The sequence below is a fragment of the Rattus rattus genome, chromosome 11, assembly GCF_011064425.1.
Source record: "Rattus rattus isolate New Zealand chromosome 11, Rrattus_CSIRO_v1, whole genome shotgun sequence".
Classification (NCBI taxonomy): domain Eukaryota; kingdom Metazoa; phylum Chordata; class Mammalia; order Rodentia; family Muridae; genus Rattus; species Rattus rattus.
In genome coordinates, this window is record NC_046164.1 from 16218862 (window position 1) to 16242785 (window position 23924).

The 23924-nt window shown below is 48.7% G+C and overlaps 1 protein-coding gene across 1 annotated transcript; it reads right to left on the reverse strand.

The window, feature by feature from the left end:
- Window positions 1-14728: 14728 nt before the first annotated feature.
- LOC116912538 lies at window positions 14729-19953 on the reverse strand. The gene is given in 3 exon segments (XM_032916639.1): window positions 14729-14923; window positions 14925-14945; window positions 14947-19953. Coding segments are annotated over 3 exon segments (5163 nt in total). The 3' UTR covers window positions 14729-14788.
- Between the last annotated feature and the right edge of the window lie 3971 nt (window positions 19954-23924).

The following is a 23924-nucleotide window of genomic DNA, read 5'->3' on the forward strand; positions in this document are numbered from 1 at the left end:
TGATAGGCTTCGCCTTATCCTGGACTGGCCTTGCTGCATAATGACATCATCCCACATTGAAGGAGCTTCCTGTGGCCAGAAGAGCATCACCACAGAGATAGTGAGAGGTAGCCAGGAGGTAACAGGATCTAACCAGAAAGGATATGCACCTGGAGTGGGGACATGAGCCACATTCATGAGCAATTGAAAGTCATCCACAGACTCTGAGGAAAGGGTATATTTTATGTTATGTAGAGGTCTCTGTCACTCCAGCAAGTGGCTAAGGAGGTCAAGAATGAGAGCAGTAGTCACGAGACCACTGCAAAAACAGTGTTTAGACCTTGTTTCAGATGGACTTTTGGGGTGCATAGAACAGAAGCTCGGCCACAGGGTTGTTCTGGAGCAAACAAAGTCAAACCTCTTCCACTTCTCACAGTTCTTTGTAAAGTGTGAGGACCTGGTGAGTGCGGTGCAAATGCTCAGAAAGCCTTAGAATTTCCTGATTTAAGTATGTCCTTGGACTTGTATAAGAATTAGTGGAAATAAGGACTCAACGCTGAAAACCACAAACGGCACATGGTTTCAGAACCAGGCCGCCATCTTCAGCCAGCAGGTGTGTGTCTCACCACAGGCGTGAGCTTTAATCCTCTCGGTGACCCATCCAGGTGAAGCTCGGCTAGACAAGCTTGCAGACGACAAATCAGATGAGAGGAAGGGAAGTTGAATGAATTGTTAGTTGCCTCAGAGCCAGTCCTCAATGGTCAGAACTCGTACTCCTCACCAAAGGGAACTCTGGGAGATCATTTTGCTCTCTGGTGGCCTCGTCTTATATTTATGAGTTTTTTTTCCCCCAGAATTTCCTATGGAAAAAGAACTAAAGGCTTAAAGGCCACAATTGCTAGGAGGAAAATAACGGAGGTGGTGATTCTGTTTGTTTATTAAGGTGTCCTAAGTTAGAAAGATCCTTTTGCTCCTCCAAGATTCTTCGGTCTGATGGCGGGAGTGGGCGGGTATTTCATTCGGAACTCCTTTGATGATGTCTGCAGCAGTCCTCCTGCTGGGTGACACTGTGTCTTGGAATTCGTGGCACTGCCTTGCCCATACTTTAAAAGTCATTAGCTTAGTTGCATCCCGGAAGAAGGAAAGAAACAGCTGTGCGATCCACCCATGAGATAAAGTTGTCTGCCCGCACGAGCTCGGCCCTTTTCTTGTGCTGGCTGTGAGCCTGTTCTCCTGCTGGGGAGGAAAAGCTCATTACTGCTCCGAGTAACCACGAAGCAGGGCTGGGAAAAGGGAAGAAAGAAACCAAAGGCCCAGAGCGTCCCCACCAAACTGTATTTTGAAAAGTCTGGTGCTGAGCGTTTACTGGAGTTGCCTGGCAGCCCCTTTCTTGGGCTGGTTTTTTTTTAACAGTGGAATTGTGTAGATACAGGTGACTTGCATGCACTGGACTGGTGTCAGTAGACATGAGTCATAGGCCCAGTGGACACATGGAATAGCACAGGCGAAGGGAGCAGTGGGGTCAAGCATAAGGATTGCATGCAAGCCCTACACTCAACAAAAGCTCAGCACAGCAGTGAACACCTGTAATCCTAGCACTGGGGACAAAGACAAGGAAACTCCTGGGCTTTGCTGGAAGCCGGTCAAGCCAAATCATTATTCTGAGCTCAAAATTCAATGAGAGATCTTGTCTCAACAAATACAGTGGAAAGCAATTGAAGAAGATACCCAACACTGACTCTGGCCTTTACACACACACACACACACACACACACACACACTCACACTCACACTCACACATACACATTCATACACACTCATATATACACATTTACACACATACACATGTTCATATATACACATTTACACACATACACATGTTCATATATACACATTCACATACTCACATATTCATACACATTCTCACACATTCACACACACGTTCATACACACTCAAACATACACACTCATACACATTCACACACATACTCATACACACACATTCACACATATATACATCACACACGCTCACACATTCACACACTCACATATTCACACACACATACTCATCACACACATTCATACACACACTCACATATTCACACACACATTTACACACATAAAATCCACACACACATGCACACACACACACACACACACACACACACACACACACGAACTCATAGCAGCACTCAATTCCGACTGTTCATAGCTTTCATATCTGCTGACTTGGCAGCTCTTCTAGAAGCACAGTTTGACCACACCTCAAAAACTCTGTTAAGCTTTGGGCCCCACCCCGTCCCCTTTGTCCTCTCCACTTCAGTCATTTTGGCCACCCTCACTGTTTGCTTTGATGACCTTCTGCCGTTGGAGTTGCCGTGCCCAGTGTAAGTGGCATTTCAGTGTGGGTTCCCTGGGTAACCAGCATCCTGGCCTCCACTAGTGTGTCAATGGCATATGGTGCAAATGGCCTGTCACTGGGTCTCAGAATCAGATCAAACTGTGTGCCAAGCTGCTGGCTGGGTTGGCATGGTGCCTATAGTCCCAGTGCTTGAGGAAGGAGAACAATGTTGTCGAAAAACTATTCAGAATGAACTTTCTTGTGCAAACCAGAATCTGGCTTTCCGCCATTCTCTGTTTCTCTCTTCCCACTGGTATTGGAGTTGCAGACAGAAACTCTGGGCTGGTGGGATGGCTCTGCAAGTTAAAGCCCATGTTATGGAGGCTGCTAACCTGGTTTTGATCCCTGGAGCCCCCTTGATAGAAGGAGAAAAGACACAACCAAAAAATTGTCCTCTGAGCTCCACATGTGCACTGTTGCTGGTGCATGTACCCTGCCCCCTCCCACACACACATGCAACGCACACAGAATAAATGCATGATTCTTAACAAGTTGAAAAGGAGCGATGGCTCAGGGGTTAAGAGCACTGACTGCTCTTCCAGAGGTCCTGAGTTCAATTCCCAGCAACCACATGGTGGTTCACAACCATCTGTAATGGGGTCCAATGCACTCTTCTGGTGTGTCTGAAGACAGCGACAGTGTACTCACATATATTTAAAAAAAAAAGTTTAAAAGGAGAAACATTTGCATTCTGCAGCTAAAGGCCTATGACCAAGTTTTCCTGAATTGTTCTCATTGCCTTGTCACATGATGGTTCCAATCCTGTTCTCTTTCCTCGAAGGCAAGTAAGTATCTTGCCAGCGATTTCCAACAATGTTGCATTTGGGCTTCTTAAAGGCCCTCCTCAGTGGTTCTCAACCTGTGGGTCGCAACCCCTTTGGGAGTTGAGCAACCCTTTCACAGGGGTTTTCTAAGACCATAGGAAAAGCAGATATTTATATTGCGACCCCCCCAGCAGTAGAAAAATTACAGGTATGAAGCAGCAACAAAAATAATTTTATGGCTCACCACAGCAGGAGGGACTGAAGCATTAAAAAGACCGAGAACCACTTTCCTAGGGTTGGAGAGGGACTCAGTGGTTGAGAGCTCTGCTGCTCTTCTAGAAGGCCCGAGTTCGATTCCCAGCACCCACATGGTGGCTCACAATCATCTACCATGGGATCTGATGCCCTCTTCTCTCATGCAGGCATACATGCAAATGGGGCACTCATACTCATAAATAAACTGGGAGAGAGAGGGAGAGAGAGAGACAGAGAGAGAGGGAGAGGGAGGGAGGGAAGAGAGAAGGGAGGGACGGGGGAGAGAGAGAGAGAGAGAGAGAGAGAGAGAGAGACAGAGAGACAGAGAGAGAGACAGAGAGACAGAGAGAGAGACAGAGAGAGACAGACAGACAGAGAGACAGAGAGAGACAGACAGAGAGACAGAGAGAGACAGAGAGAGACAGAGAGAGACTGCCCTGTGTGGTTATCAGTCCCATTCTGTATTCAAGAAAAGCTAAGGCTCGGGAACTTTTGAACATGGCCAATCACATAGAAAACCCAAGTCCCTCTGACCCTCCAGTCCAAACATCATTTCACTTCACCAAGTGTAGACACCAGTTGTCTAAGCAGAAGCAGACACAGCTCATACAAGCCCTCCGAGAGATTGAAGAAACAGCAGTTGATGGAGCCCTTTGGAACGTGTACCCGAAAGTTGTCAGGGAGGGATGCAGAGTTTGGGGGAGTCATGGCCACCCTGGGGTGTAGTTTTCTGGCAAAGCATCAGTCTTTGAGTTAGTCATGCTTCTGAGCCACCCCTCACCCCGGCTCCTTTAGCAACTTTAGGTAGAGAAGGACTTATTTGTCTTCCAGGTCAGTCCATCGTTGAAGGAAGCCGGGTCTCAAGGAACCTGGAGGCAGGAGCTTCGGAGGAGTGCTGCCTGTGACTCGTTCATGCCCCCTCAGCTAGCTTCTTCTCACCGCCTGCCTGCCCAGAGAACAGTGCCCACGGTGAGATGGACCCTGCAATAACAGTTATCAACCTAGACAGCCCCTCATAGACAAACTGATGAAGACAAGCACTCGGTTAAGACGCCATTGCCGACAAATTCTAGAGCGTGTCACGTTGACAGTTGGTGTTGACTACGACACCTGATCACTACAATCGTCTTCCATTGTCTGACTCTAACAGAGTGGCCATCCGTCCGGGGGACAATTGTTACTGCTGTGATCCAAACGCTCAGGACAGTACTCCGCACGTGGTAATTCAGGAGGAGTGACTCAGACGGGACACTGAGGTGAGATTCGAGTGAGCAAGTCTAGAGGCGGTCTTTCCTCTTCCAAACCAGAGAAGTCTCTCTCCTAGCTGACGGCTTTAACCACAGAGGGTTAACGCTGTTGCCGAACGGGTCGGCTGTTGAAGAATCCAGGTAAAACTGGAAACGGCTGCGCATACACAGACAAAATGACTGAACCACGGAAGTGACAGGGAGACGAAGGAGGCAGCGCACAGACGTGGGTGGTTAGGCTGAGGTTTTTCGAATTCGGGTTTAAGCGCCCGAGACTGCTGTCAGTTTATCTAGTGAAATCAGATCCGTGATCAATGTGTGGAGACGGAGATTTCAGACCTCATTATATACAAACTGAAGATTTCTCCTTTGCTGTCAGTGCAGCGCTCGACACGCCAGAGGAGACAAAAGGGAGCTGTGCCTCAGGTCCCCTCTAGATGTGTGAATGTGGGCGTGGGTGCGGGTGCTAATTTTCGGTTGGACGTTAAAGTCTGAGCATGTCCAGAGACAGACACGTAGCTAGGGAAACCTGCACCCGGTTCCCAATTTCGGGTGGAAATCCCGGTGACAGCAAATTCGGTGTGGTACTTACTTCTTGCTGCCGTCTGGTGTTCTTGTCTCCAAACAAAGGAAGCCTCTGCCTTTTCCTCGGGTCGCTTCCATCCGGCAGGCTCCTCTAGTTTCTCTGCTGTTGCCTAAACCTGGCCATCAATGTTTCTCCACCTCCACAGATGCACTCGTGTCTCCCCGGGCTGATGAAATTCAGTGCAAACCCTTCCAACACACTCTTGAGTCAGTTTGCTGCTGGACAGTGCACCCCAAAACTGTGAATGAATTCAGCTGGGCAGCTCTAGCTCGGAAGTCCCTGAGAATAATAAATGTAAGGGCTACCCGGTCTTATGCTTGTGCCTTGTGGGGTTGGCTTGGGAGAGCACTGTTAGCCATTTGTTGACAGTTCCAAAACACAATGCACAGAATGATATAGATCTATAGCGACCAGTCAACCAGAGTCATCGCAGGTACAGTCAGGGGTCGCTATGACAGCCAAGGACGGTCCCTCATGCCTGAGAAGAATCAGCAGACTGTTAAGTTATGGTGACACGCGTGACGGGGCCGCTGATGCCTGGTTATTTACTATGTTAGCTCAGACTCGTTCTCATGGGGGTGGGATAAAAGCAGAGAGGGAATGAAAAGGAGAAAGCAGGGGTGCGGGGGAGAGGAGGGAGGTGGGGAGGGGGAGGATGAAGATGGAGAGGATGAGGGAGAGGAGGCTGAGGAAGATGGGGATGAGAGATAGTGAGCAGTGGGACTCTGGGACTCTTGAGCCGACACAAAATTTCTACCTTCTGCCTCATTCAACTTAGAAAAGTGAGTCATAAAGCCGGCCCAGGGCAGAGACTGTGCCTTGGCAAGGTCACACTGCAGAGTGTGGATTGGGAGCTGACAAAGAGCCAGACGGCTCTGTGAGCCATGGCCCGGACCTCCCTGGACCTCAGGCTCCTACACTGCGTCTTCCTCTATTCAGATCCCAGCTGGCAGAGAGGCCAGCTAGTTGTCTCTGGTTTTGCCTATTCCCTACCAGGGAGCCAATCACGCCTCCTCCAGAGTGACCTCATCTGATCCGTCGCCTCCATTTCGATGACATTCTCCTCTTCCAAAGCAACAGCTCACGTACTGAAGACACTCCGAGTTCATCGGCGCAGTCTGACAGGTGTGTCCACACCCCTCCCTTGACGCCCCCGACTCTCCTGCGGGTCTGTCCACCCCTCCTCACATCTCTGCCTGACTGATGCCTCTCCACTCACGCTCACTAGCAACGATGGTGTTCTGATGTTCCTTTCCTCTCACCCTTCGCCTCCCTCTTCGTGCGTAGCGTCTCCCGGAATTTAAAAATCAGTCAGGTGGACACTGCTGGATTCTAGCTAATCTCCACCCTGCCAGATGTTGCCATAGGCTGCTCCTCAAACACATGTCAAAAAAACAAAGCAAAATGTCTTTTTCCAAAACAGGACTCCGTCTCTCTGGTTTCTGTGTGCAGTCTCGTGATTCATCCAGCTAGACGCTGAAAATTACTCTTCTCTCCCTTTGCTCTGGGAACAGAGCCCTGAAGAGCTGCCCTGTCAATTACGCGTGCTGGATTTCTCTCAGGCTACCCTGGCTGCTGCCTGAGTTCTTGTCTCTCCCTCTGTTGCTCAGTCCAGCACCGGGGCCTTTCATTTGTTCCCTGTGGCCCTTTTCTGCAGCCAGAAATCTTTCTGAGACACACAGCCAGCTGTTAGCCCTCTGCTGTGTACAGTTCCCCTCACTCATTTCTGCCAGGATGAAACATAAATGCTTTGCATTAAAGATCACTGGTTGTGAAAAAGAAAGAAAAAAAGAGAGAACGAAAGAGAGAAATAAAAAGAAAGAGAAAGGCAGAGGAAGGAAGGAAGGAAGGAAGGAAGGAAGGAAGGAAGGAAGGAAAGAAGGAAGGAAGCTGTTCTATCTCACTTTAGGAAGAGAACTGTTCTCATAAAGAAGTAAGGGGGCCTTACAAGTTCAACCAGGGAGCTAGTGATCCTCAGGGGCGAAAGCTCAGGTTCTCTGGCTCATCCCCCACTGTTTCCAGAACCATCTTCTCGGCTTCCTTCTGAAACTTGGCCCCATTTTCCTGCAAATCCTACTCCCCCGCCTCTCTCGCCACATTCATCCATGGGCGTGGTCCCCACAGGCTTCTTCGTATAAGCCTAGCTAACTTTGAGAATAAATGTTGGGAAGGGAGAATCTAATCTGGCTAATCATGGATCAAATGCTCAACTGTTGCGCCCACGAAAGGGTGAGGTGCTTTCTGGGAGAGGTGAAGAGCTTTCTCCATCCAGTAAGACAAACCTACCATGTTTGTTGACCTGCCCTACCGAGTCTCCAGGCTCATCTTGTTACAATGTATTATTCACTCCTAAATGGAGTTCCCTACTCTGAGTTCCCTAATGCACCACGCTGCTCTGTTCCTCACCCCTCCAGCTCCTCATTGTTCCTTCTCTGAAACAGAGTCGGGTAGCCCAGAGGGCCCTCAAACTATGTAGCTGAGGAGTCTGGCCCTCTCCTCTCCACCTGCCCAGTGCTATGACGACAGGTCCTACCAGTGTGCCAGGTCTGTTGCAGACTGAGGTGTTGTGCAGACCAGGCAAACACTCCATCAGCTGAGCTGTGCCCCTAGCTGTGCATCTTCTACTCCCAACACCTACAGGGTTTGCACGTCTGAGAGGCTACCTTTTGCTGTGTTTTATCCTTTAGACAGGGTCTCATCAGTTAGCCCAGGGTGGCCTGAAGGTCTCATCAGTTAACCCAGGGTGGCCTGAAACTCAAGTTCCAGTTCAAGATCTTCCTTTTCCCTTCCTCCTCAGCTCTGGGATTGTAAGTGTGCACTGCCACGCTCTCCTCCCTCCGTTCTTTGCTACCTGGCCCCAACGTCGCCTGCTCCGTGAAGTCTGCCCTTGCCCCTTGTAGGCTGCTCCCCTTTGGAAATGCTTAGTGCTTTTCTCATAGCTCTATGAAGTGGGCATCACGTTCAATTAAAATGTTCTTCTCCTTGCCAGATTGCACTTATCTATTTATAGGCAAGCACAGTTTTATAAAGGGATAGAAGGCAGGGATAACTGGGGGCTGACTGAATAAGGAGATTCGAGTTTACTCACACCTGCTATATGCTTGGCTTGGGGAAAGGAGGTAAAACAGGAGGAAGAAGCCAATTGAAGTTGATTCTCAGACCCCAGGGTGACAGACAGGGTCAGGGCCATCTCACCATGGGGAGAGGTTCAACCCTTCACAATGTGATTGCAGCAGGGTCTGGGAGAGGAGCAAAGCACAGCTGGCCCTGGGGATCCAGACAGCTGGCAGCAACGTAATCTCTGAGAGTTCTGCTGGTGATGCCTAGCTGTGGGCACAGAGGGTAGCGGAAGGCCAGGTGTAGCACTGGCAACAGGTAAGGGACAACCCGAGACGCATGCCCAGTAATGAAGAACTGTAGACGACGGTAAGGGGCAAGCAGAGCTGATTGGAGGAGGAATGGGAAAACTCCTTATCGGGATGCTTAAAAGCCAGATTTAGGTTTCTGTGATGTAGATGTGAAAAGATTATCCAATATCCATGGAAGTGATGGTAGAGAGTCCCCCGGCATGCGTACTGTGCCCTCTCTAGGCCACGTATGCAATGCGGCAGTGTACACTCTGGTCTGGCGTGAGTTCTCTTTCATCGTACTTAATGTCTTAGCTCCTAACGTGCAAACCCCCTAGGTCGACTTTAAGATCCAAGTCTGGCATTTTGTTTTCTGTTTCTGTTTCTTGGTTGGTTTCTCTCTAATCCTTTAGAAGTCAGAAACCCATCTTACACGGCTTACTTTAAGTGACATCTTCTATAATCAGATCCCCCTCAGTGCTCAGCAAGGAAGCCTTCTTCAAGCCCTCATCATTCAATGCAGTAGAAAGTTGAGTGGACCCAGCCACAGGGAAGTCAGGGGTGGGGGTTTGGCAGGGAAGGCAGGTCATGGGTCATCGCAAAGGCTTAAAGCCCAGCAGCAATGCTCCCAAGGCTTTAGGTCCCAGTCAAGGGTTGTAGCATTGAGCAACTTACTCCACATGTCTGTCTGTCTGTCTGTCTGTCTGTCTCTCTCTCTCTCTCTCTCTCTCTCTCTCTGTGTGTGTGTGTGTGTGTGTGTGTGTGTGTGTGTGTGTGTGAGTGTGTGTGTGCATTCTCATGCCACAATGTGTATTTAAAGGTCAGATGGCAACTTGGAGGAGCTGGTTCTCTCCTTCCACAGTGTAACCTGGGCTAAACCCAGCATATCTTGGACTAGCCTGGATGTTAAGTGCTCCTAACCACTGAGCCATTCGCTGGCCCACGTCTCTCTAGTTTTCTGAGCTCTTTTCCTTGTCTGTGTCACAGAGCCACTAACCTTCCCTTCGAGGCTCCCAGTCGGCAATGTCTGAGAAGTAGTCACAAATGTTAATTTCCAAGTGAGGGTGCCACTCCTACAATGAGATCTACTCTCTGTGAATGTGAAAAGGAGTATTTAAAAATCTTTAAAAAGTAGTCCTGTGTGGTGGCACCAATGGTGGAGAGGGGGGTGTTCTGAGAAGGTATCTGGCCGTGGTTAGTAAGCATGAGAGTCAAAACAGACGTCTAGATCATCGATCCTGGAGCTGGAACACCTCACTTAGTAGGCAGTTCCCTCTTCAACGGCAGCAGCTTCTTCAGAGGAGCCAAGAATCACCCAGGGTGGGGCTTATTTGGGGCACAGGATGTGTACCTGTGTGATCTGAATGTAGAATGTGCCCTCACGTGTTCGAAAACTTGGCAGTCAACTGAAGATGCTATACCGGAAGGCTGAGGAACCACCTAGGTCGTTGCCTCAAGGTGGGCAGTGGGTCACTTGGAGGTGGGCCTTGAGGTTTTATAGCCCCGCCTCCCTTCCTGTTCCAGCTCTGCTTCCTGACTGGTGACTTATGTTCCAGCCTCCTTATACTCCTCCCTCTGCTCAGCTCCGTACTCCACAATGTACTTGGACCCCTTAAAACTGTGAGACGGAGTGAACCTCTCTTCCCTCACTTTGCTGCTTCTTGGGAATTTGGTCCTGATGAAGAGAAATTTAGCCAGTACAGCACCCTTTCCTAGAAATGCTGTGGAGACAAAAATGCCAAGTGTAGGACTCACAAGCTTGTCTAGGGGCAGGGGTGAGGAGGTGGCGCTCAAGGGTGTCATGTCGTAGGCTCGCAGCAAAGGAGCAGCACCACGTGAATAGACTCAGCAGGTTAGAACTGCCGCAAGCTAGTCCGTCTTCCTTCTACCAGCATTCCCTATAAACTTATGCATAGAACAAACACCAGCAGCTCTATGAGCTTGTGCAGTTGTGTTGTGGTTCACGGGGAGCTCAGTCCGAGGCATAGTGCATGAAATGTCATTAACGCACCCTAAAAGCAACATAGAGAGTCCTCGCTGAACAACAGGGAGCAGGCGTCAGTGTATGTAACCCAGAGAGCAGAAAGAAGTGTGGGTCAAAGCAGTCAAGCAATCACATGACAAATTTGCATACGCTTGTTCTTTTCATTTGATCAGAAAATTATGCAATCAATGCTTAAGGAAATAGAACATTCAAACATTCCCTTCGAGTTAATGCCACGTGACCACATAGCATGCCACGTGACCTCACAGCCTTCCCTTCCAGTTAATGCCTGTGACCTCAGCCTGCCACGTGACCACCTCACAGCATCCCTTCGTGTTAGTGCCACGTAACCACACAGCATGCCACGTGACTCGGCATTTTTTTGTTGTTAGTGCCACGTGACCTCACAGTCATCCCTTCCTGATAATGCCACGTGACATCACAGCCACCACAGCTATTTGGTTGCTAGGAAGATGATGCCCAGAGAGCCTCATTAAAACTTTCTTGACAATAGTTCTCCGGCCCATGTTTTCTTTTCCTTCCCTGTGAAGTTCCCCAACTTTCTTCGGAATGGAAACCTTCAAATAAACTACGCTAGAGTCTAATTAATAGCCTTGCTGCCTCAGTTTCCTGCTTTGTTCCCACCTCGGTAAGATCTCACCATGCTGAGAGTTCGCTGGATGAGAGTACCCAGTCCTTTCTCACTAGTTTGTTTATTCTGCCTTTCTTCCTTTTTCGGAGCAAAAGCTTCCTAGAAAACGGAATTCGTTTGAAGTTTATCTAGCTCTCTCCAGTATGTTGACCTCTGGTATCCTTTTTAACGTGAGGCGTTCGAACGTATCTGCCTCCATCCATGAAACCAAAGGATAAATATTTAATTCTAAAGTAAACTGTGATTGCAACTGGTTGGTTGGCTTAGAGGTCCTAATGTGAGCAAAGCTCAGAGAGGGAGACAAGACTGTGAAGACAGGTAGTGACTTCCCTGATTTAAGGATTTCTCTTCTTCTCAATGCTGGTTAGCCGTCTCAGGCTTTCCGTGTTGTGACATATTGCTATTCTTTTACAGCAAGTCTTTCGCCATTCTCCTCTCCCCACTAATTAACGAGGGTGTTAGCTGAGCCCCCTGCACAGGTGAGCCAACTTGACTCCATTACACCTAAAACCAGCACAAGCCCTTCATGCAATCCCCCTGCAGGGTCCTTGTGAAGATATATATCCTCAGCCTGCTTGGCTTCCTGTTGCCTTTTGATGTGACACATGTCGTCTAGCTGCTTTGTGTAATGCAAACACTTCTTCTGGATGCCTGGTTTGTTTTTGTTTTTGTTTTTTTTATTTTGGCATTAAAAAATGTATCAGATTCCACTGATAATAAAAATGTAAAAGATTCCACTCAAGGACAAAAAGAAAATGGGGGAATGAAAGACCCCTCCCAGAAAGGGAATTGTACAAGCCCTAGGCCCTTAAACATAGAAATGGCAGATGAGCTTTAATACACAGGCCTGGAACAAAAATAAGCCTTATGAGAAAGTTCAATAAGTTCATATGAGTCCCAGGCTTTGCGGGACAAGATGACCCAACATTCAGACAAAATAGCCCAGAAAAGAAAACAAAGTGCAGAAACTAGACTAAAATATGGGCATTGTTCCATGGGCCACCTGGCAGGGGAAAAGAAACAGTCCCTGACCCCTTGGGGAGACCCGACCACCATTTTTTGCTAACTCATTGTTTTGATTATAGCCAAAATAGGCAATGTATACGTATGTCTCATATATCCACCAATCACATCCCTGTAACCATGCATCTGCTTCTGTAAGCATCCTTCCCAAAACCAGTGCATAGGGCGCACAGGCTGCAATTCTGCCCACAGAAAGTGCTTCCTGATCAAGGATTTTATTGATCAGGAAGCACAGGTATCTGTGGGCGTCTCAGTCAATTCGGAAGACTGGCACGCCTACCAGAACCAGGGACGGACTTTTTATAGTGTTTTGGGGAGCAGAAGCAGGCTTACAGAAGCAGATGCATGGTTACAGGGATGTGATTGGTGGAGTATATGAGACATACGTATACATTGCCTATTTTGGCTATAATCAAAACAATGAGTTAGCAAAAAGTACATGGTGGTCGGGTCTCCCAAGGGGTCAGGGACTGTTTCTTTTCCCCGCCAGGTGGCCCATGGAACAATGCCCATATTTTAGTCTAGTTTCTGCACTTTGTTTTCTTTTCTGGGCTATTTTGTCTGAATGTTGGGTCATCTTGTCCCGCAAAGCCTGGGACTCATATGAACTTATTGAACTTTCTCATAAGGCTTATTTTTGTTCCAGGCCTGTGTATTAAAGCTCATCTGCCATTTCTATGTTTAAGGGCCTAGGGCTTGTACAATTCCCTTTCTGGGAGGGGTCTTTCATTCCCCCATTTTCTTTTTGTCCTTGAGTGGAATCTTTTACTCATTTACTTATTTAAGGTATCTCAGCCGGTTGTTGTTCTACTAATTGATACTGCTGTCTTAGCACAAAGGTTTGAATAACTGAAAGTCTATCTTTTATAAATTGTACTAATTTGTTTAGAATGCAGGGTCCAAATAGGAGAATCAGGAGGAGGATTATCAAGGGTCCCATCAAAGTTGATAATAGAGTGGCAAACCATGGGGATCGATTAAACCATCCTTCAAACCATCCCTGTTGGGACTCAGACATCTTTTGCCTATGTGCCAAACGCTCACGGAGCTTGGCCATGTTGTCTTTTACTATCCCAGTATGGTCAGCATAAAAACAACATTCTTCTTTTAGAGCAGCGCATAACCCACCCTCTCGGAGAAACATCATATCAAGCCCCCTCCTGTTCTGGAGGACCACCTCTGACAGAGATGTTAAAGACTTTTCTAAAGCACTTATAGATTCTTCGATTGCTTTCAAATCTGCATTCATAGCTGCTTGCAATTGACGAAAGTGGCCTGTCTCTATGAGGGCAGTTGTTCCTGTCCCTATACCTGCCGCTACTCCTCCAAAAGTAATCCCCCCTATTAACAATGCTAAAGTCAGAGTGATGGGCTCTCTCTTAATCCGTGGATGTTCCTCAAAATAAGAATACACATACTCAGGCTCATGATAGATGACTTTGGGCCAAATCTCTGTCAATACACAGTAATCAGATGTTTGATTTAAAACAATGGCTGAAATGCATGAGGTTAAGCCAGTATTGCAGGCCCAATAAGTGCCTGGTGGGGCAGCCAAATAATATTTCCCAGTGGGAGCTTTTCTTGTGACATTGCAAAGTGCCTGATGAGTGGGTGGCACAGTTCCTATACAGAGCCCCTGTCCTGTGACCTCGGGAAGTGTCAATCTATGGTTAAGACTAGCAGAACAGCTCTCCGGGGCTGTAGTTTGGTTGGTGTAATTGCCTAAAACCGCTACTCCTTCATAGTAAGGTGGGCTGGAGACTAGACATAACCAGCATTCTTGAGTTCTAAATGGATCTGAGTAATTGAGAGTTAGATATGCACCCTTTACTAGATTAAGTAGCCGGTCTCCTGTGCCCGGTGCGTAAGTGGTCGGAGCGGCAGAATCTCTACTTGTGACAGAGTGGGTCACTAAAGAGGTTTGGGTAAATCTAGGCAAATGGGCTGGAGCCGGAAGTAAGGGGGTTCTTTGATCCTTTAGGACTAGATTAGGTCCTACAGCCGGGGCAATCCGTTCTCGAACCAGTTGGAGAGAAAACAACAGGCCCGGATGGGTCTGCCCAGGGGTATTGAGGCGAAGACCCCACCGTACCCCAGATTTCCAATCATGTTTCTTTCCAGCCTCAGTGAACCTCATTTGGATGTCAGATTCCCCAGCTACACCAGTAAAGGTCACCAGATCTCCTCCCTTGGCTTTCCAGGGCCCATTGGTATGAGTCTCACATCCCCATTTAGCACAGTAAAAGGTTTCTGGCCCCCCGCATTGGGCGGTTCTTTTCCCTCCCGGACAAACATACCAGCTAGAATGCCGGCAAGGGGGGTAAGAATTGCGGGGAGATTTCGTAGTACGCCCCCATGAATCCTTAGCCAACTGACATAAATCAAAGGTTAGAGTAGGCCACCAGGTGCCAGGGGAATGAGCACCGTTGGCTAACACCTGTGTCCATCCTGTCTCCAAGTTGCCTATAACCCAGGAAAGGTTGACAACCTGGTGAGGGCTCGGTTGTCCAGCAACCCCCTCCCTCCAGCATAAGCTCAGAGTGATTAGTGTCAGGAGTGTACTCGTGTGAGTCGCAGCTTTAAGGGGTTCCGGGTGCGTTGGGCCCTCCATTTCTGCTGGGCGGTGGCTTCCTCCGGTTGGGCTGCCTTGACGTGGGAAGAGTGGATCCACGCAGCAATTCTGGCCCACCTTCAGGGCGGTTGGTGTAAATCAGGAGGACAGTATAGGGTCCTTTCCACCGGGGCTCGAGATTCTTGATCTGGTGTCTGCGTACCCACACGAGGTCCCCCACCTGGAACGGGTGTGGCACAGTCGGCTGATCGAGTCTGTCCCGGTATGCAGCAGCCAGAGGTCTCCAGATGTCTCTCTGCACGAGCTGCAAAGCTTGTAGATGGGTTTCCAGGGAAGGGCTATTAGCAAAATTAGCAATATTGGAATTAAAGAAATCAATAAATGGGGGTGGTGCCCCATATACTATCTCAAAGGGAGTCAACCCATGAGAGCCCGGCGTGTTCCGGGCTCTGTAAAGAACTAAGGGGAGGAGGGAAACCCAATCCTTTGAGCCAGTTGCAAGCGTAAGTTTGGATAAAGTCTCCTTAATGGTTCTATTCATACGCTCTACCTGTCCTGAGCTCTGGGGTCTGTATGCACAATGTAGTTTCCAATCAATCCCCAGTAATTTGGCCACCAACTGACTTACCCGGGAAACGAAAGCGGGCCCGTTGTCCGATCCCAGGACTTGAGGCATACCATACCTGGGAAAAATTTCTTCAAGAAGCTTCTTGGTGACTATCTTCGCAGTCTCATGTTTGGTGGGAAAGGCCTCAACCCATCCTGAAAATGTATCCACGAACACCAGTAGATATCTGTATCCGTACATACCTGGTCTGATTTCAGTAAAATCAATCTCCCAGTGGGTGCCCGGACGATGTCCCCTGGGACGAGTCCCAATATCATTTTTTATTTTTCCTGGGTTCACTTGGGCACAAGCTTTGCAGTTTTCAGTCACTTCTCGCAGGGCCTGACCCTGTCCCAAAAGGTGGAGACCTATTTCTTCTCGCTCCAGGAGAGTTCTCATCTTCTTGATTCCCAGGTGGGTTAACTTATGTAAATGAGATATTAATTCAAAAGTCAATTTTGTAGGCATGACAATCTTTTCATTATGGACCCATCGTTTTAATTGAGGAGAGTATACGGCCCCCATTTTCTTTAGGAGGTCTATGTCCTCTGAATCATATGGCCATGGAGAGACCTGCTTATGGTTATCTGTACTGACCACAGTCAGGATCTGTCCTTTCTCTGCAGCCTTTCGAGCCGTGGCATCTGCCAACCGGTTTCCCCGAGCTTCTGGGCTCTGTCCCTTTTGGTGTCCCGGACAATGTATAATACTCAGTCCTTTTGGTAGGAATAGCGCCCTTAAGAGAGCTAAAATCTCAGCCTTGTTTTTGATCTCTTTTCCTTCTGATGTAAGTAATCCCCGTCTTCGATAGATTTCACCATGAATATGTGCGGTAGCAAATGCATAACGGCTGTCAGTATATACATTTAGCCTCTTACCTTCTGCCATCTTGAGAGCCTGTGTTAAGGCGATGAGCTCGGCTCGTTGTGCGGAGGTGCCTGCCGGTAAGGCACTTGCCCAGATTACCTCATCTTCGGTGGTGATTGCAGCTCCAGCCCTCCGCTCCCCATCTGCAACATAACTGCAGCCATCCGTATACCAGGTGTGGTCAGCATTCGGAAGAGGCTGATCCGTTAGATCTGGTCTGGTTCCATGTGTTTCTGCTAAAATCTGGAGGCAGTCATGTGGTTCAGCTCCTTCTGGTAAGGGGAGTAGGGTAGCCGGATTCAAAGCCACCACCGGGCCAAACTGGACCTTCTCCGTGTCCAATAGCATAGCTTGGTAATGAGTCATGCGAGAATTAGAGAGCCATCGGTCAGGAGGTTGTTTTATCAGGGCCTCTACCGCATGAGGTGCCAGGATAGTCAGAGGCTGTCCTAGGGTCAGCTTATTAGCATCCCTAGTCAAGAGTGCAATTGCTGCTACCATTCTCAGGCAAGGTGGCCATCCTGAGGCAACGGGGTCTAATTTCTTCGATAAATAGGCCACTGGTCGCTTCCAGGGCCCCAATTTTTGTGTAAGGACCCCTTTTGCGTAGCCTTGTTTTTCATCTACAAATAGTTCAAAAGGCTTGGTAACATCCGGGAGTCCAAGGGCAGGGGAGGACAACAAGGCACGCTTGATGTTGTCAAAGGCCTCTTGTTGTTGCGGTCCCCACTGGAAAAGCGTCCCTTGTTTAGTAAGCGGGTATAAGGGAGCAGCCATCTCGGCATAACCCGGGATCCAGAGGCGACAAAACCCTGCAGTGCCCAAAAACTCTCTCAACTGACGGGGGCTCTTGGGAACCGGAATGCCAGCTACAGTCTGTTTTCGAGCTGAGGTCAGCCACCTCTGCCCATCTTTCAGCTGATACCCTAAATAAGTAACTTGAGTTTGACAGATTTGGGCCTTTTTCGCTGAGGCCCGATAACCTAGGCGCCCCAGAGTCTGCAGGAGGGATTCTGTCCCCAAACGGCAGGCCCTCTCAGTAACTCCTGCCAAAAGCAGGTCATCAACGTATTGCAGAAGTATGAGAGAGGGGTGCTGGACTCGAAAATCAGCCAAATCCCGATGTAAGGCTTCATCAAACAGAGTGGGACTATTCTTAAATCCCTGGGGCAACCTAGTCCAGGTCAATTGACCCGAAAGTCCCAAGTCCGGATCTTTCCATTCAAAGGCAAACAAAGGTTGACTTTCCGGGCTGAGCCGGAGACAGAAGAAAGCATCTTTCAGGTCCAAAACTGTGTACCAAGTATGTGTAGGGGGCAGAGTACTGAGTAAGTTGTAAGGGTTTGGGACTGTCGGATGGATGTCTTCTACCCTTTTATTGACCTCTCTTAAATCTTGTACTGGCCTGTAATCTCCAGTTCCTGGCTTTTTGACAGGCAGCAGGGGTGTATTCCATGGCGACCGGCAAGGGACTAAAATGCCCTGGTCCAGAAGCCTTCTAATATGTGGTCTTATGCCCTGGTAGGCTTCCTGTGACATGGGATACTGCTTTATAGACACTGGAACTGCAGTGGCCTTCAATTGAATAATTAGAGGAGGCTGCTGAAGCGCTAGTCCCATCCCCCCAGTCTCTGCCCAGGCTAGTGGGAACTTCGTGACCCAAGAGTCTATTTCTGTAGTTTGTGGATTGTCATGTCCCGGTTCATATAGCCTATATTCGTCCTCCAATTGAAGGGTCAGAACTTGAAGAGGGGTCCCATGGGGACCAGTTATCCGGGCCCCTCCTTCTTCAAAATGAATTTGTGCTTTTAGTTTAGCAAGCAAGTCACGGCCCAGCAGAGGGTATGGACAATCTGGAACATGCAGGAAAGAATGAGTCACCTTACCAGTGGCCAGCTGAACCCGGCGATCTGTTGTCCATCGATATGTCTTGCCACCAGTGGCTCCTTGCACCCAGGCTGTTCGGTCACTGAGCTGTCCATGAGCCTGGGTGAGGACTGAATGTTGAGCTCCAGTGTCCACTAGAAAGGTAACGGGCTGCCCCCCAACTTCAAGAGTTATCCTGGGCTCAGGGGGGGGCTCCTGGCCCTGACCCCCCTAATCTTCATCTAGGGTCAAAAGGGAGGTCTCTGGCTTCTTCCGGGGTCCACGGGAGTTCTTAGGATTCTTAGGGCAGTCTCGAGCCCAATGTCCTTTTTCCTTACAGTAGGCGCACTGATCCTTGTCCAGCTTCAGCCCCTTTCGAATTCCCTTCCTGTCTCCCTTCCTTCCCTGACTCTGAACTACGGCGGCCAAAATCCGATTTAGCTCCTTGCTCCTCTTCTTCTCCCTTTCATCTTTCTCCCTACGTACTCTTTCCTCCTTTTCTTCCTGTGTCTCTCTCTTATTAAATATCCTTTCTGCTTCCTTAAGCAAGTCCTGCAGCGTATAACCCTGTAGGTTCTCTAATCTTTGTAACTTAGCCCTAATATCTGGCGCTGCTTGCCAGATGAAGGACATAGAAACACTCGTCATCTGCCCTGGGTCATCTGGATCATAGGGTGTATACATACGATAGGCCTCTTTTAGTCTTTCTAAGAAAGCTGAGGGGGTCTCATCGGCCCCCTGTAGTACCTGCTTCACCTGAGCCAAATTGGTTGGGCGCCTGGCAGCCCCTCGGAGACCCGCTAAGAGCAACTGGCGATAAAGGCGTAGGTGTCCCCTACCGTCAACCGTATTGAAGTCCCAGTTCGGTCTTGTGAGTGGAAATGCATCATCAAGTGCATCAGGCAGCTGAGTAGGACGCCCATCATCCCCCAGGACATGCTTCCTGGCTTCCAAAAACACCCTTTGTTTTTCCTCCGAAGTCAAAAGAGCCTGTAAAAGCTGCTGACAATCATCCCAAGTGGGCTGATGTGTAAGTAAAACAGATTCTATTAGTTCAGTAAGGGCCACTGGGTCCTTGGAAAAAGGGGGGTTGTGCTGCTTCCAGTTATAAATATCGGCCGCGGAGAAGGGCCAATACTGGGTCTGCCCTCCCGTTCCCTGTCTAAGGGGAAAAGCCTGCGAAGTCGAATCCGGTGCTGCTTCTCGCTTATGGCGTAGTCTTCCTGCTATTGGAGAGAATGCTGCCTCAGACTGGGGTTCAGCTTCTGGGAGGGCAGGCGGTCTAGCTTCTGCCTCCTGAGTTGAACGGGTAGAAACAGGGTATGGAGGAGGCTCCTCAGATAAAAGATCTATAAGGGGAGAGTTAGAATCTTCCGGAAGCACCGGCTTAGGTTTGGATGTAGTTTTAGGGGATTCCTTCTTGGTAAGGACAGGATAGAGAGAGGAAGGGGTTGAAAGAGGAGCAATTGGGGCTGAGGGAGTAGGGGGCCAGCTTAAGTCTACAAAGGGTTGCACCCAAGAAGGGGGCTCAAAGGCAAGGCTTTCCCAGGTGATAATGTAAGGCACCTGGTCAGGATGTCCATCTAGTCCTTTATGGAAGATCTGATCTTTGACCTGTAAAATAACAGTTTTATTAAAAGTACCGTCCACCGGCCATCCGGCCCCAAAGGTGGGCCACTCAGAAGTGCAGAGGGTCTGCCACTTCCCCTTCTTAATTTCGACCCCTTGTTCATCTGCTCGGTCCTTGACGTCCTTCCAGTGGTCGAGAGTAAGACTCAGAGGTGTTGTTAAAGAGTGTCCCATGTTAGTTTCAAAGTAAATTAGTGAACAAACAAGACAAACACACCCAACAATCAAACAAGCAACAATCAAGCGCGCCACGCGGCTACGGCGCAAAACTGAAAGTAAAAAGTCAGAGGGGTGCACTGAGGGTCCGGATCCCTCACCCTCCACCAAAACTACGTATCCTTCTGATACGGACTGAGCCCCGACAAATCGGGCTCCAAACGCCCTTGGAACGTCTTCCAGGGCTGCGGGGGAGAAGTCTGAGCTCGTCAGCTCCTTCTCTTGCCCGCTCAAACACTAACAGTCTAGACTCAAATCCAGTAATCAAGCAGTTTGAAGCAAGCCACTCAGCAAAAACCACGAGACAGAACACAACGAATGCTGGCCAGCTTACCTCCCAGTGGGTGTTCGGTGGTCTTAGGGTAGAGAATCTCCGATCCCGGACGAGCCCCCAATGTTAGACTCTCAGAGAGAATCTTCCCTCAGGAGGGAGATCCTCAAGCCCCAATGACCAGTCCGAGTCCACAGGCTGCAATCTGCAAGAGGATTTTTATTGATCAGGAAGCACAGGTATCTGTGGGCGTCTCAGTCAATTCGGAAGACTGGCGCGCCTATCAGAACCAGGGACGGACTTTTATAGTGTTTTGGGGAGCAGAAGCAGGCTTACAGAAGCAGATGCATGGTTACAGGGATGTGATTGGTGGAGTATATGAGACATACGTATACATTGCCTATTTTGGCTATAATCAAAACAATGAGTTAGCAAAAAGTACATGGTGGTCGGGTCTCCCAAGGGGTCAGGGACTGTTTCTTTTCCCCGCCAGGTGGCCCATGGAACAATGCCCATATTTTAGTCTAGTTTCTGCACTTTGTTTTCTTTTCTGGGCTATTTTGTCTGAATGTTGGGTCATCTTGTCCCGCAAAGCCTGGGACTCATATGAACTTATTGAACTTTCTCATAAGGCTTATTTTTGTTCCAGGCCTGTGTATTAAAGCTCATCTGCCATTTCTATGTTTAAGGGCCTAGGGCTTGTACAATTCCCTTTCTGGGAGGGGTCTTTCACAGTGAGCATCCCTTCTAATGACGCATTTGCCGAGCAGCTCGCTGATGATGTCAAAAGCAGGGACGCTGGCCCCTGAGCAACTGCTCTTGGTTAACCTCAGTTAGGATGCTCAGCAGATTTTTCAGACTTGATTGACAGAACCCTTTCAGCACAACCCTGGAAAACTATTAGGAGAAGAGAATCTCAGGAAGGCACTCGGTATCATGCTGAGCTTGTACCATTTCCACAGTGAGGAGAAACGTGGTCCAGGGTCACTTCATAGTCGGTGGCGCACATCCGGACAATGTCTGAACCAAATCAGATCAAAGTCTGAGAGACAAAGTCCTGATTTTTTTCCCCCTGGATTTCTCATTCCAACAATTCTTTAATGTGAGGAGGAGGAGGAGGAAGAGGCAGAGAAGGAAATAGGGCTCTGGGGTGCAAGAGGTTGAAGAAAAGCAGCCTCTGAGACGAGTTCATTTTTCTTTTCTTCATCCCTGTCCCGTTGCTGCAAATATTCTAAATTCGAACGAGGCAGACTTTTCCCTCAGCTACTCAATCAATTTCCCAAATCAGGAAATGAATCCCTTAACCTTCTGCACTCCTCCCCTCCTCCTCCTCCTCCTCCTCTTCTTCATCCCCCTCTTCCTCCTCTCCCTCCCCTCTTCCTCCTCCTCTTCATCCCCCCTCTTTCTCCTCCCCCTCCCCTCTCCCTTCTCCTTCTCTTCATCCTCATCCTCTTCTTCCTCTTCCTCTTCCAGGTGCAGTGGAGAAATGGGGGGGGGTGTCGCTCTGTTAGAGCTGGAGTTACATATGGTTGTAAACTGCTGTGTGGGTTCTGAGAATCGAACTCATGTCCCTGGAAGAGTAGCCAGTGTTCTTACCTGCTGAACCATCTCTCCAGCCTTGCTCTTCCCCAACTCTTACTGCATGTAAAACAATGTTAATCCTGATGAGCAAAAATCCCTAGTATATAAACATCAGCCACAAAGCCACCGCCACTGCGTTCAGGAAGTTATGCCAATCCAGTGGCAATATTGGCTGACCCCTGAACCAAGCAAGACGTGTCCTCTCTCAGTCTTCCAGATGCGTTAGAAAAACACAGTAGCTGCTGTCTCCTGACCTCACGACCATGAAGTACAGTGGGTTTTACACTGCAAGGACCCATCCAAGAAACTACCTATCAACCCTTTTCTCTCCATTTTAACACTTTATGGAATTCAAAGCACATAAAGTAGTATGTGTGATATAGTATACCAGTGGCGGTTAAAACTAATCCTGTTATTGAGGGATACAGGCTGAAAACAAAACCGCTTTCAGATAACATGCACTGTGGTGGAGACCGCTTTTGTCCTGCAGTAAGACGCTGTGCATGTTTCTCCATGTCAGTGAGCACGGGCCCACAGCTCTACAGCATACATTAAAGCTCCAGATTATTACCACGTTACGCTGTTTTAATTCATCTCCTTCTGATGGACAGGTAGGTTTCTCCGGCCCCCTGGGTTTCTCTTTTTAAAATGATATAACAGCATATGTATCAATGGACCTCGAATCTCAGTGTGTTTTTAATGTACGGATGCAAGCCTCACATCTACCCACCCTGCCTTAGTGGGAGAGGCAAAAGACCAGGCACCTGCATTCTGACCTCGCTGACACAGGTGACCCCTGACACTCGCCACTTTGGGAGAAACATATTTTGCAGACTTGTCTGATGATTCCTTTTGGACAAGGGCTAAGCTGCACGTTCAACACTCTACTGTGTTTACAGGTTTTTAGTTTGAAAACAGAAGAATGGATGCTGCAGGTAGGCGAGTGTCCTAAGGGCAGACATGTTTTCCAAGTGAACAGATAAACAAGGAAGTCTCTTTAGGACCCTTCAGAATCAGCCCTGAAGGTGTCCACTGAGAAATAATTCCTCCCCACGCGGGTCCTTTGACCCTGTCATTAGAGCCTCAGCGTAGGAAGGGGGCCTGGAGAACACACACGGGGAGAATGCATGAACTCTGTCCCTATGTGGCTTTGAAGAGTCAGTTCCTCTGAGGACAAAAGTGCCTGTGGCTGCCATTCGCATAGAGGTTGGTGGGACACCAGATGAGGAAAATATATTTCCAAGATCTTCAGTAACGTGTTTGCTTGACGAGTGTTCTGTTTCTGCTCCGGGTTTTCCGGGGCTTGAGGGGTGAGAGTGAGCTTGGCAGTGCAGCTCGGTGGGTAGGGTGTTTGCCTATGGTGCGGGAAGCACTAGGTTTGAGCCTCAGGGATAAACCAAACATCCAGCAGGTGAACGGAAGAGGACCAGAAGCTTCAAACCATCCCCAGAGACGTTAGAGACACAAGAGGTTATCTCAGAAAGAAAGGGAGGGAGGGAGGGACAGACAGATGGCCGGATGGACAGACGGGACAGGACAAAGAAGCAAGTGCCGATAGCACAATGATGATCTCTCCTTATCTAAGACCTGGGCATGCTTACGTAAGTGCACATACCAATCCAGACACCATACCAACCTGACCAAACGAACCAAGCGCAACGGCCCTGCTGACCGTCGCCACACCCCAAAACTACAGGCTTCATGGAGAACGGTTTTTGCAAGAGGCAACCAAAGATGAAAAATGAACGGGTAGGGCTCTTCTGAGGAAAACTCGGTTCCTTTCTTTTGATAAACACCGTTGAAGTATTGTACGTGTGTATGGAAAACTGTCCAAAGTGTACATTTACAAACTCTTCACCTTTCCACAAAGCGAGGACACTGGTGTACCAGCATCTGCATCAAGCATGTCGCCGTTCTACCCCAGGGTAACCACCATTCTGATTTCCAAACAGTTTTCAGTGCATTGAAATTTTCCGGAATGTTACGGACCATGAGCTTAACTCTTCATATCCTATACAGACACACCCCCACAGGGAAGAGGAGCTGCTCCCACGAAAGAAATTTAAAAGCATGTGCT